Here is a 14,925-nt window from a genome sequence, read left to right on the forward strand (position 1 = left end):
AACTTTCCAGCATCAATCATAAAAATAAAATGGCCCTTTTCTGTCCATATTTGTTTGTCTGTCGATGATCCCAATAAATAGTCCTTAAAAGGAAGAAAACGACTTTGTGCTAAAAGTTTCAATCATTCAGACTTTAAAAAAACACGGAATTATAATTTCTACTGCAGTGACACGAACTTAAGCACCAAGTACTGCCTCAAACAGGCACCATAAAACAAAATAAGCGCATTACATCTTCCAAAATTAACCTTAAGATAACTTATTAACTATAACCAAAGTTTTTCTTCAAAAAAAAAAAACTATAACCAAAGTTCTCTTCAAAATAGCAATATAAAACCTAACCATTCACTTGAAACGTTTAAGTGAACACTAACAGCTATGCTTTAGTTCCTCATTCATTGCCATCTGCAGCCCGAAGTGAACCTAGTTGAACAGGGGCTTGAGTCGATACCACTTTGGATGATCCATAGGATGTTACATCAACACCTCCAGCCTTCTCTTTCTCAAGCTGCTCTTTAATCCAAAAGTATGTAATTCTAAGCCCATCCTATAATAATATCAGAATTGAGACGCTATGAGAAAAACACGCAATAACATTAATAGAGACCAATGAAGCACAGACAACGAATACAACACAGAATACAGACCCATTAACACGGACGGTGTCTAAATAAAGGACACCAATATATATTACACGCACAAATATGCATGTGCACACATTGTGTCTATAGTGTTTGAACAACCCAATTGTTCTGCAATACATGATTGATTCAGTAGAAAGTGTTATCAAATAAGCATAGTGATATTTGGAAAAATCGTTATTTTCCATAATCGACAACACTGGTCTATCTACGATGACATCGATAAGCATAATAGTTAAGAGCATATGAGGAGTTAGTTTTGACAGATCATGTGGTTGTATGGCCAAGATTAACTAACTCACCTCCTTGCATTCTCACTTAATACACAGTGGGATATATATTTATTTGTGGTGCATTCCATCTATCAGACCTAACTCGAGTGTCAGCTATGTGTCCAAGCCGAAGTCATGTCTAAGGCTAATCGAAGGTAAAAATAATATTTTTTCAATAAGACATCTGATTAGAAATGTTTGACATGTGAATCAGTGTTGGAAATGTGTCTGACAGGTTGACACCTTATGAAGGAAAGTGTTGGTGCTTCGTAGATTGAGACAAGATCAATATGCACAAATTGCATAGAAGATAAACAAAATTGAAATTCAAACAAGTAAAGAAGAAAAAATAAAGGACTTCGATAATGCATCTCAAGAAAATATAACATCAGGAAGTATATCTCATTCCGTTACTCTTTTCTTGAGGGAAAATGATCAAATATGGCAGGGTTTATAAGATGAAACAAAAGGGAAATTCATTTTATACATCCACAATAAACTGAACTAATGGAAGTTAGAATCCTAAATAAATTCTATAAAGCAAAAACAAGGAAATTTTGATGCAATTAATAATATTAATACCTTCAACTTCATTGTTGGAGCCCAGCCAAGTTTCTCTTTGATAAGTGTATTGTCTGAATTGCGGCCACGAACACCCTCTGGACCAGGAATGTGTTGGATGGGTATGCTTTTGTTCTCAAAGCTAAGAACAATCTCAGCCATCTCATTCATGCTAACCATTTCGTCACTTCCAATATTCACTGGCTCCCGGAAGTCTGATTTAGTCAATCTAAAAGGAAAAGTAGACAACGAACACAATGCTGAGTTTTACCAAGAAATAAGAACTAACCTAAAACAGATATACAGAAAGCTCACACCAAATTTAGTTTTCTTTGTATACAACCACATAGGCAGGTCTTAAGTTTTGTGAGAGGCATTAAAATCTCTCTTGCTAACATTCAATGTTCATTGAGCTAATAACGTTTACTTTTAAAAGCCCAAATCTTGAATGATTGGAATTCACAAAGATGCCTACTTAAGCATCTATAGAATTTACAAATTCAGAATAAATGTAGAAATTTACAATTGTAATTGTGAATAGAAATTATTAATGGCAAATTCTCTACACTGCTCCATTTTCATCGTTCATAAAAGCACAAATGTGATTTAAATTTCAAAAAGAAAAACTACGGGAAAAAAAACATTCATTTAGCTGCAATAGACACGAGATCAGCATGGTCATACCTAAGCACGCCTTCAACACACTCGTCAATGAAGGTGAAGGATCGTGTCTGTAATCCATCTCCCCACATCTCAAATTTATCTGTGGAAGTAAGTGTCTTTCGGCAAAAAGCAGCAGGAGCCTTTTCCCTTCCACCTGTGCGACGAACAACAAAGCGACAAACTTCTTAAATGTACGACGAACAACAAAACGACAAACTTCTTAAATGTAAAAGCATACAAAACATAAATGACGGTTACTTTATTGATTTAGATAAGACACCTGCAAAATTTAAAATTCAGCTACGAGCATACCTTTCCATGTACCAAAAGGGCCGTATATGTTATGGAACCGCCCAATGCGGCACTCAATTCCAAAATCTTTGTTATAATGCTTGCATAACTCTTCTGTTGCAAGCTTCTCCAGCCCATATGCATCTTGTGGCTGGAAAAAGTCATAAAATTAAATACATTCATCCTAACCCGAGTGTACAAATGAATAACCAGCATAACCAAAAATAACAATTCAAAGACCAACAACAAACCTCAGCAGGCCAGGCATCAGCCTCCTTCAAGCTCACATTTGTTTCCAACTGTTTGAATTCAGGGTAGATACAAGCACTAGAGGCATAAAAAAACCTACAAAAAATAAAACAATTTTTTGTAACACAGATAAGTAACAAACCGTTGAAATAGACACCACTCCACACCACATATGTTTACTCATCGACATCAATAACTCAACAACGACAATGACGACCAAGCTTTATCCCACTAAGTGGGGTAAGATACATAGATCAAAGTACACCATAATGTTCTCTCATACGACTAAAACCCTATTTAGATAAACAACTTAATTAAGTGCTCATAGCACAAGTATTTTTCATATAAGTGCTTATCTATAAGTTTTATTTATAAGCTATCATGTAGAAGTTATGAAAATAAGTTAAAATCAACTTAGAGAAGTTTGTTGAGCCATATCCGTAAGCTCTCTCAAACAGCAGTACAAATGTTTGTGTTGGTAAATAAAATCAAATCAAACAAGCCTTAAAAATATGAGATAACTAACCTCTTAACACCATTAATCCTAGCAGCTTCAATCATATTGAAGCTAATCATTGTGTTGTTATACATAATGACAGAATGATTGGATTGGATAAAACCCATCCCACCCATATCAGCAGCAAGATTGAAAACATGATCGACATCCTTAGTAACTTTGAGGCAATTATCCATAACCCTAAGATCAACAAGATGGAACTCATGACAGAACATGTCCTCAGTCATGTGCTCATTCTTCTTCCAATCAGAAGCAATAATGTAATGGCCCTCGGTCTTAAGACGGCGAGCAATGTGGGAGGCAATAAATCCACCAGCACCAGTAATGGAAATTCTTAGCTTTTCTGTTGGCCAATATGGCTCTCTCTCAAGGTTTTGGTATGTGTATGCACCATAGTCGTTTGTTCCAGAACTTCCCATTCTGCGCAAATATGAATCAAAACACAAAATTGATGAGAATTAAGCACACAACACACGCTAGTGGACGTGGGATTGGTCAGTACTATGTCATTAGACCAGGATACTGAGGTTAAAAAAAACACACACACACAAAACATAGTAAAAAACAAAACAAAAAAAAACATTGAATTGAATTTGCAGTTTTTAAGGAGAACAAAGAATGCGAACCGACACAAATTGGAAGAAAGATACGACATACCCCCCACGAGGCCACGACACGAGGGCACATGGGATGGGAATAGAAGAAAGTTATTATAAATAAAAATGCAATAATAAAATAAGAGAAAATCGACAAGAATGAGAATTGAGAGAGGAACCTGATGAAGAGAGGAGTGAAAGACGAATTGAGATTTGATTGGGTTTAGAAAAGAATAGAATAGAATACATGATGACTAGAGCTGTCCCGGGTATATATATAGAAATAGAACGGTGCGTTACTCTAAAGTGTGAAGAAGGTGTGACCACGGTTGGATCCTTTTCAGCCACACCGCGTTATTTTGTTTTTCCTTTTTTATTCATCCACGTATCTTTTTGTGTAAACCGGTATCCTCCGCACGCGTCACTGTCGAGATTAATTCGAGACCTAAATTGATGACAAATTCTTTCTAAAAGTTTTAACATGGTTGCATGTCTAAGACTGAATTCGAACCAAGACCGACGTATGTCAACTCATCTAAGCGCTTTTGAGTATTCATTCACGTATCTAACGAATAATATTTCTTAAAAAAAAATATTTTTGAATAATATATTACTAATTAAAATATTTTACAAAATTCTATTTTTTTGAATTAAAACAAATTAAGAATGACATAAATATTCAATTTTTCCACTTAAGGACTACCATGCCATCGAAATTGATCCCACAATGGGGTGGAGACCAAAACTCATGAAAATTGAAATAGAGAGACCAAAAAGCTTATTTTTAAAACGGGGGATCAAGTTTTTAAAAAATAATAATTAATGGTATGTATCAGAACGGATCCAAGAATACATTTTTAATGTGGCTAACCAAGTATTGATCAAAATAGTGGCTAATTTTTAATATTTTATTCACTAACGACTGAAATGTCGGTCATTAATTCAGGCGCTAAATATATTAACGACCAATTTTTTAGTATTTTATAATCTAGCAACTGAGTAATCAGTCATTATTTCGGTCGTTAACAAAGAAATTTCTATTTTTAAAAAAACTATAGTCACACATGCTTTATGCTTATGGTGGATCCTCTCCCGAGTGTATAATACATAGCAGTTTTTTTCCGAAGAAAGTATTGAACACATAGATTTTGTGATGTCACGTTAAAATATTTTAATGAGACCAAACATTCATACGCATGGCCCCTCAGAATATATGAACGAAACGAAAGAAAACAAAGCACGAAAGTGGGAAGAAAGTAGTGTTGTGATCGTACTTCTGTACCCTTTTCAATTTCATTTCATTCATCACTTTCTCATTTTCGGATGCATTACTGGGTCGAGTAATATGTTACTAATTTGCGTGTCCCTTTTTCTGCTTATTGTTGGATTCTTCCATAGTGTGTGCACTTTCCTTCATTTTCACTTTGGTATTTTCTTTGTTCGTTTTCGTATCATGAAAGATGCGCTCAGTCATGGCATATTCCTCTGCTTCGTTTTGGACCATCATAGGTCAATTATTTTCAATGATTGTTCATTTCCCCTTAATATACTCAAATATTTCAAAAGTGTATTTTATCTGAAAATACATTATCAAAAGCGTGATTCCGCTAAAATACTGCATTTTAGGAAGGCTTAATTACACTTTTGGTCATCACATGTTGATCAGCTCACGAAAAAGGTTCTGCCACTTTTAAATCGAACAAAACCGTCCATAAACTATCATTTTTTGCAGTTTTAGTCCTACCTCCTATTTTCAACTCCAGAAACGCAAAGAAATGGCAATTTTAGGCCGTTTTAGACCTACCCCCTATGCTCAACCATGAAATAAACAAGGAATAAAACATGTGGGTACAAGGAATCTACTCTATTCAACACACTAACCATAAAAACCCTAATTTGAAACATATCTTAGAAATTAGGGTTTTTTGGTTAGTGTGTTGAATAAAATGGATTTCTTGTACCCACGTACTTTATTTCTTGTTTATTTCATGGTTGAGCATAGGGGTAGGTCTAAAACTGTCATTTCTCTGCATTTCTGGAGTTGAAAATTGGAGGTAGGACTAAAGCTGCAAAAACATGATAATATAGGGACGGTTTTGTTCGATTTAAAAGATGCAGGACCATGTGAGCTGATCAAAATGCGAGAACCAAAAGTGTAATTAAGCCTTATAGAAAAGGAAAAACAGTCATATTTTTTTTTTGTCTAAATCTAACTTTGGGACTTTCCCCTCAAGTCACCTCCAGGTTTGAGAAAATAAAACATTGAAACTCAAATTGGGTTTCTTCGGTATATTCAGAATAACTTTCCTAGGTAGCTACCTCCCTGCCATTAGGGAAAATCCAAGTCTAGCGAATTCTAATCCCTCTCCTATTTTTATGTAACGGTGAAATGAAATTTTTTCTAATCTCTGATAATATGTTGTCTTACTAAATTGTTTGTACCAAATAGATGTTAATATTAATGTATCAACAAAAGAAGGCCGGTGGGTAGCTTTTGGTTCTGTTTTCGGGGAGGGGTTCCTTATGTATACGGATCGGTTTTTGGGTTGATGTTACGTATATATACGACACTTTGTATCTGTCTTGTTTTTGGTTCTTGGTCGGTGTGTCTTACACCGGCTTGGTATAATAAATTTGGCTGTTTAAAAAACAAAACAAAACAAAAGAAGGATAAAATAATATTCAAAAATCGAACCAGAGATCGAGCTGGTGAGAAAATAAGGTTATAACAGCGGCGAAGCTAGCGATAATTTTATGAGGTGGCCACATATAATTTTTTTTTTTAAACTAATCTAATGCAGTAGGCAAAAAAATTCACAATAATTATTACTTATATAAAATGTTCTTAATAAAATATACACTTGATTCAACAAGAACGGATTATACCAAAAAATGCGGCAATAAACTATTTTGTACCAAAAAAGCCACATTAGAATAATAGATCAAATAAACATAAGAATTTTTGTTGTTTAAATCAAATATCACAACAAAAAAAATAATAAGAACCGGAAGTAAAATTCAGTATACGTATAACACAAATAACCTAATTTGCTTTTCCTCACCTAAATTCCAAAGCAAAATAGTGGTTTGTATCAATTCCTAACCTAATATGTATCAATTCCTAATTTGTATAACACAAATTTTAGTGGTTTGTGTTGCTATCTTTAAATTCCAAAGCAAAACATAAAAAATTGATTTCAAACTAAATGAGATTATTGTGAAATGTGAATTGAGATTATACCTGATAACCTGGGTGAACTGAGAATCTAATTAATGTTGCTTGTAGTTAACATGTAACTTTTAGGTCACCATGGCAGTGTTGCTATCGCATGGATTGTTTGTTTCTCTCGTGTACTGTGTATTGTGTTGCCTGTGTATTGTGTTGCTATCGCATGGCAGTGTTAATTTTAGTGGTTTGTGTGTTGTGTTGTGACTGAAGAGATAAAATGCACTTTACCTTGTTTTGTTTATTAATAATAATAATAATTCTGTGGTGAGATGTGGGTATGGGCCCACTTTGTATTAGATAAACTATAAAGATCACTTTTATTTATCTCTTTTGGGTGTTAATCTTCAGGTTTCTATACGACACGATTAAATAATTTGAAGTTCAACTGAAAGTTAAATAAAGATAGAAAAAATTAGTTCACTTAAAATAAAACTTGGGGTAGCTAAATATATATTATTAGGGGTAGCTAAATATAAAAATATACCTACTCACTCAAAAAAATATTTTTTTTGGGGTAGCAAGGGCTACCCCTCCCTTATACTACCATTCGCCCCTGGTTATAAGTTTGATAAGTTCAACTACGGTTAAAAACCAAGCGACAAATAAATAACTAAAAGTAAATTTCAGGAAATTTCACCTAAATAGGCTTGAACTGTGTCTTAAAATTATAATAAGGCTTAAAATAGCATAATATGCATGGGCAATTGAGCATTTGCAGCACCGTTAAATTTCTGTTTCAGACATAGAACCGTTATACCTTCATATGCGTTGTTGCTTTTGGTAGGTAGTATTATGAAAAGAGTAATGATATTTTGACATCCATTTGATGACAACTTTATTGACAACCTTGTTTTTCTCCCTTCTTATTGGTCAAAAACAATGAAAAGAGAAAAAGGAAGTGAGAGGATAACAACATCATGTGAGTATGAGAGAGAAAATTGTCTAAAAGTTGTCAAAAAGTGGTTGTCAAAATATCATTTCTCTTCTGAAAAATACCAGCACCATGCCACAATGTCACTTGCTTGTGCTTCTTCATCCACGTATCTAACTTGCGTCTGCGTGGCAAAACCAATATACTAGCATCATATAAAAACAATATGCTAGTATCATATCATATAATCCATAAACATTAGAGTTTAACGCTTGCTATATCTTAATAATGGACTCAAAAAAGTCAATTTCCTGACTGCACCGTAGAAGTCCCTTTTTTTAATTTTTTTTTCTTTCTTTCTATGTGTTTAGGTTTTGATCTGATGCAAGTAATTACTGTCGGATCTGAGTCAGACAGTTAGTTAGCTGTTGTGGAGAGTATTTTAATCTTTTTTTGCGTAGGAGAGCAATTTTATATGTGAACAAAGCATTTTTCCTGAAATTTTGATACCCATTTTTTTTAAAGCTTTATATCCCTAACGGACTAACTAATATGGGCTACCAGTAGTCTGCATGAACTAAAAGAGAGTGAGCCAGCCATGGTGTGAGTCAATTGGTGACACAAAGTTCATGAAGAATATGGAAAATATATTGCAACGTAAATAGTGAAGATTAGAATATTGGAAGGAAGAGTGTGAGAAGCAGCAAGAAGCACAAGGTTGCACATACACCATGATGATGAGTGTTCTTTTTTTATACATAGTATAGATATAATATTTGGTTAAACATACACCACGAGAATGGTCCTTTTTTTTTCCTGTAATATTAGCAACAAGAAAATCATGAACTCCGAAAGAGAACACTCCACTAGTTACATTTGTGAAAAGACATCGATTTTATATTGAACCTCAGTAGAAAATACATATTTGCGCAAATGGTTACTAACTTGTATTTTTAGAAAAATTATTATCCATGTATTTTTATTGATTTTTTTTCTTTTCAAATTACACATTTAATTGTTTACATAATAAAAAAGAAAGGGGAAAATTACAAAGACCTCCCCTAAAGTTTGGTTAAAAGACACACACCTCGCCTCTAGTTTTAAAAATATAGTAACCTCCCCTCAATTTAACTCTGTTAAACATCCGTTAGTTTACCAACATTAGCTAGCCTTAGTGCTATAAATTATCCCTCCCTATATGATTGAATGCATCCACAACACTAATTCAACCCACCAATATTAATCCAAATCTATAGACATGGCAACATGAAATGATGTGATGACACTATATTCCTCTTCTACTTGTTTTCATTTATACTAATTAGTTTAAATTATTTGGACTACTGTATTCATCCCTTCCCTGCTTTTTTTTCTTCCAGTTTTTTAATTTAGAATTCCTCACATAGATTGCTGAGGAATTAATTCTTCCAGTCTTGATATGCAAAATCGTGCTGCAAGTCTTATACTTTTTGTCATCAGATATATCAATATTTCTACTAACTGACCTGAATCTCACTGATAGATATTAACTGCAAGTACCTTTAATTACCAACAGGTACATAGAACATGGCCATTTATATGATATCATGATGCCTACATAGAAAATCAGAAGTCTAAAGATCTGCATTGTTTGCTCTCAATGCTCTTTGTTCCATGGCTTTCATTTTATTCCTTGCAACCAATGGCAACCCGACTCCGTCCAATTCCCAATTTAAGCAAACCTCGATTCAATCCATCAAGCAGAAGTGGCGGGTGCACATAGAGCTGAGGGGATGCACTTGCCAACCCTCAAAATTAAATTTTTTCACATATACCCCTATGTTTTTTGCACTTTGAACCTCCTCATATATTTTTTTTGCACCAGCTGACCCAAACCACCCTCACTTCACTCATTTACACATCTCAACTTCTCTCTAAACTTCTCTCTAAACTATCCTCTCTTAACTTAGAAAACCCTTCTTCCTCCACTTCCACCACTCTCATCCACTCCGGCGGCACCACCACCACCAAACTCCACCGCGCCACCACCCAATCCATTCCATCTTCACTCTCGCGACCTATCCACTACCATCTACAGTCACGTTTTAGTTCCCTCTCCATCTCAAATATCAGTTGCAATAAACCACCACCGTCTCCACCTTATTTTGTCGTCCTACGCCGTCGTGCAACCACAAAGGGATATTCAAAAGCCTTCAAAGACATTGAATCTACCACCAAGGTAATCAATTAAAAATCTTTGGTTTAGGGTTTTGAAATTTGGATTTTTTTTAGATAACTTCAATTGTGATAAATTGGTTGATTGAATATGCAATTGAGGTCCTAATGATATGCCTGTGTTGTGAATTTGATTGGAGAATTGTTTTAAAGTGACAATCTAACACTCATGATTTTTTGGGTTGTAAATGGTTCGCTTCAGATTTTTTAGTATCCCGTTCAATTTGTTCAAAATGCAAAAAACATATGAATCCTACTAATTTATCATGTTATTCTATTTGTTCAACTTGTGTGTTTCATTTTCATATGTTACTTTGTTTGAATGATGGTGAACTTCAGTTTTGATTTTTGAACCAAGAAACTAATATGAATCTTACTAATTTGTTTGAATCCTACTAATTCATCAAGGCTTCTAATTTGTCATGTTTCATTATAATAGTGAGTGAGCTTCTTTGCGACATTGTTTTACTATAATGGGGATGGATGGTAAGAAAGGAGTAGCAGCAGTAGGTGAAAATGTGAAAGAATGTTGCTTTTTATTTCATACTCATTGAATCTTAAAGTTTGTTATTGTGCTGGTTACTGTAGGAGTTATGGAGAATTTTTTAAAAAGAGAATTACCATCCCATGAGTAAGGATTAGTTCTCAACATGTTTCATGTAATTTGGAAGAGTTACCATCGGATTCGGGAAAGCGGCCTAAAATGTCAACATACCATCCATATGATCAAGAGATAATGCGCCGAGCATATCTACAAAGAGGACCATGCCAACCTAATCAACATAATTTTCTTCAAAGAAAAATTGAAAATTCAATGAGAAGGATTTGTCCCTCTTGGTTTAATGAATTTGGTAATTAGTTAGAGTATAGTATCGAAAAAGACGCTGCATTCTATTTATGTTGTTAACTCTTTATATTGAGAGAGATGTGGCAAACAAGATTGATGATGAGTTGATTATTCAACGATTTAAGAACATGCAACCTCGTAGGGGACATTTGTAAAGAATGGATGGAGTTGTTTGACTACATTGTAAATTTAATACAATGTAATTTTTTGGATACATTTATTATATTATTATAAATTAAAATTTAAAATTTTGAACCTCCTGACCCTGGGTCCTGGAGACGCCACTGAGCAGAACACAAGCTTTACACCATTTCTGTACAGGTTCAGTGGGAGAAGGGTATCTTCAAGTCTATTTGCATTTTAACAGAAAGATAACACTGTTAAGAGAGTGTTAAAGAGAAGGGAGGAATCAATCTATTTAATAAAAACTTAAGGGAGGTTAGTGTCTATTTTAAAACTAGAGGGGGTGTCTTTGTCATTTAAAGAAAACTTAAGGGAGGTTAGTGTAATTTTCCCAAAAAAAAGTGTATGTCAGGCTTACAAGCTGGCATGATAGCCTGTAGTATGTAACAAGTCGGGTTTGAACTGTGTTTTAAAATTTTAATAAGGCTTTTCAACACGGTCATATGTCGTTTTTAGGAAAATTTTATCCCACACCCCAACAATTATACCTCCACCCTAACAAATAATGAAAATACCAATTCTACCCATTTCAAAGTTGTAATGATTTCTGGAAATTGTTTTCATGCTAAAACTTTATAAGATCAATTGATTCCAACACTTTCTAAATACACACAAAAATCACAACATTAAAAATCCAAAACTTAATATATAATTAGAATTTTTTTTCCTTCTGAAAATATATATATTTTTATTTACTATTGAAATTACTTACACATGAAATGAATAGGAGGGACAACAAGCTGCACTGCTAGATCTTTTTAGATGGTAAAATTAATCTTTGTAAACACAACATTCATGACAACGTAACGTTGTTATGCATAACTCTTTGGACATAACATTAATGCAAAGTATATGAATCAAATTGAATGGTGATAATGAGGTTTGCAATTGATATTTGAGTGAGAAATCAGAGTTAAGAAAACAAGGAATTCGAAAATGAACAAAGGCGGCGACTGTATGAGATTAAATGGCGATGAAATTGAAGGCATACATGCTGCATATCTCTTCCGGTTACTGAGTTGGCAGGGTCAGATGGTTTAATAGATCTGAGCATGAAACTGAAGGCGGTATTTTGTTATTGAAGTTGCCCGGAAACCAACGATGGCAATTGAATGATGTTAATTGATTGAAATTTGTTTAAAAGTGTTGTTTGTTAAGATAGATAGCATTGTTGCAGCGATGAATTCAAGAGAAGAATAAGATGCAAATGGAAATCTTGAAAGGTAAAGCTAATAGAATATGAAACAAAAGAGATGAAGAAAAGTATAGACATGAACTCTTTAACAAACCTGAAATATTTTTCAAAGTTTTCTGCAAACAAATATCAAATCAAATTGGAAATGTTTTTACAAGTTTTCCGAAAGAAAAAATATTTAAAAAGTGAAAGAATGAAAATGATTTTAGTATATATATACGAGGGTAAAATTGACATTGCATAAAGAATATATGGGTGAAGGAAAGGTATATTTGTAGAAGTATATGCTAAAATTTCCCGCTTCTATTATGTTCAGGCTTTAAATAAACAGGTATGATGGTCCTTTTTGAATTTTGATAATTCTAGGTTCAATGAATTGAATTGACCTATTAGACATAGTTTTTTTTTTTAGGAACTATTAGACATAGTTTTTTTTTTTGGTAGTATATTAGACATAGTTTTTAAAACAGTGAATATAACATTTTTTTTTTTGGTAGTATATTAGACATAGTTTTTAAAACAGTGAATATAACACATAAGTAACTTATTTTATGTTCAACTAAATGTCGATGGTGATTGCTTCTTGTTAAAGGAGATGAAGACATAACTTAAGCTCGTCACAAAAGCTTGCATAGACCCTCTCAAAGTGTATAAAATGCATGTAACTATTTATTTTTCAGCTTGAAACTAATTGATTTAAATATTGCTTTCGTCCATTAACTTATTTTAAAAGTTTAGTTTGGTCCCTTTAACTTTAAAATCGACTAATTTAGTCTTTTAACTTATTTTAAAAGATCAATTTGATCATTTAACTTTGCTAAGTTAATCCAACTTAACCCACTAACTTATGACAATTAATACAACTTGGCTCCTCGATAGATGGATATGATAGAAACCAAGTTGCATTAACTTCCATAAGTTAAATGACCAAATTGATCGGATTTAATCTGAAGGGTCTAATCCTATCGTCCACTTGTAGGAGAGGCCAAAGCAAATCTCAATATATTGTATAGACTAGACCACTGAAATCGACATCAGAGAAAATCGAATATGAGACTGTTCACATTCTAAGGTCTCAAGTCAAGATCACCAACCAATCTAAGTGGCTTATTCTTTAATAATATTATTTTAGATTTTAATTAAAAAATTAAATCTCATTAAATTAGAAAATATCTCACTACAACATAAACAATATAATCAATATTATATATGAAGAGGATAGAGATTTTAAGTGATTTTTTATAATCATAATTATACCCTTGAACAAATTTTTCTATATTATTCTTATATGGTTGATGGTGTTAAAAAAGATAAGAATTCATATTATATTTGTTAAATTATTGTTTTTATTGAAAAATATAAACACGGGGTTTTGGGTTTGTTACAATTTGAAAATCATGGATATTTGCACTTATAATTTTAATCAAAATCAAAATTTAATATAAAATATCGTTCATAATATACACGTGTTAGCGCAATAAAAAGAGCGAAAAGATGAACACGTGAGTGTCCGTCTTTTAACTGGTATATATAATGCATGTAAAAAAATGACTATATAGTACTAACGCGGTAATAAGTTTGTATTTGTAGAGATGACCTGGCGATAGAGTTCCACTTGGGTTCTACTCCCAGGATTAATGTTTTTCTCCTTTAATTATTTTTTTAATTAGCATGATCAGACTTCAATTTGAGCCTAATTTATCATGGATTAGAGATCCATATGTGTCCTCAATGAAAACGTAATATAACTTTTTCGATTCAATCTAACTTTCTTCAACCTGTTGGACTATATATATATATATATATATATATATATATATATATATATACACACACACACACACACACACACACACACACGAATAAAAATGTAATATAACTTTTTTTTCATATTTTTTCTAAAGCACTTCTTGTAATTTTTAGCTAATACTTGTGCTATAAAATAGCAAAGCTCTAACAACAAACATTATAAACATTTTTATCCACTTTTAAAATTATTGCGCTTTTTTCTTGTAAAGAACTATTTTTACTAGAGGGTCGGACTTCCAATTACAAAGCGACAACCATACCGACTATAGAAACCCGCTAAAATAAATATATTAAATAATAAAGTATAATTTGGATAAACTTTTTTTTGTTTTGTAGGGGCTAATTTGGAAAAACGATTTAAACATGGTACAGATAGATTTGATTCCAAGAATAGGAATAAAAAAAGCCTACAAATTGGTTTTATGAAAGCGATGGATCCTACCCGACAACAAGTTGGTTTGAAAAAGTATGGAAAATTATGGATAAGGATGAACATGGTAAAGAAAAGAAAAGACCAACCAAAAAGTGGATGAGGCTGCCATGTCATTCCATGTCACAATTACAATTTATTTAACAATAAAATAAAACCAATTAGCATTTATGTGGTAATGATAAAGTTAATAAGAAATAAATGTCATAAATATTATCTTGATAAAGTTAATAAGAAATAAATGTCATAAATATTATCTTTTTTTAACACCTTGTCATTCTTTGAAATAAATGTCATAAATATTATCTTTTTTAACACCGTTTACATAAATTTTAATCGATAAAAAAGACAAGTATT

At 32.8% G+C, this 14,925-nt stretch overlaps 1 protein-coding gene and 1 long non-coding RNA gene across 2 annotated transcripts; one reads left to right on the forward strand and one right to left on the reverse strand.

Moving 5' to 3' along the window:
• Nucleotides 1–103: 103 nt before the first annotated feature.
• On the reverse strand, nucleotides 104–4,036 carry LOC146911525 (GDP-mannose 3,5-epimerase 2). Its single transcript, XM_085730155.1, has 8 exons — nucleotides 3,970–4,036; nucleotides 3,204–3,614; nucleotides 2,680–2,773; nucleotides 2,450–2,579; nucleotides 2,159–2,291; nucleotides 1,496–1,703; nucleotides 298–547; nucleotides 104–264 (listed from the first exon to the last, which is right to left on the reverse strand). Exons 2-7 carry the CDS (start codon nucleotides 3,611–3,613, stop codon nucleotides 392–394), a joined length of 1,131 nt encoding a protein of 376 aa, XP_085586281.1. The 5' UTR covers nucleotide 3,614; nucleotides 3,970–4,036; the 3' UTR covers nucleotides 104–264; nucleotides 298–391.
• Nucleotides 4,037–9,637: 5,601 nt separating this feature from the next.
• Nucleotides 9,638–11,206, forward strand: LOC146911526 (uncharacterized). The gene is made up of 2 exons (XR_015019759.1): nucleotides 9,638–10,108; nucleotides 10,693–11,206. It is a non-coding gene; the product is annotated as an uncharacterized LOC146911526 (long non-coding RNA).
• Nucleotides 11,207–14,925: the final 3,719 nt, after the last annotated feature.

This window comes from Medicago sativa, chromosome 7 (genome assembly GCF_051527215.1).
Source record: "Medicago sativa cultivar Bolivia chromosome 7, Bolivia_mono, whole genome shotgun sequence".
NCBI classification, from domain to species: Eukaryota; Viridiplantae; Streptophyta; class Magnoliopsida; order Fabales; family Fabaceae; genus Medicago; species Medicago sativa.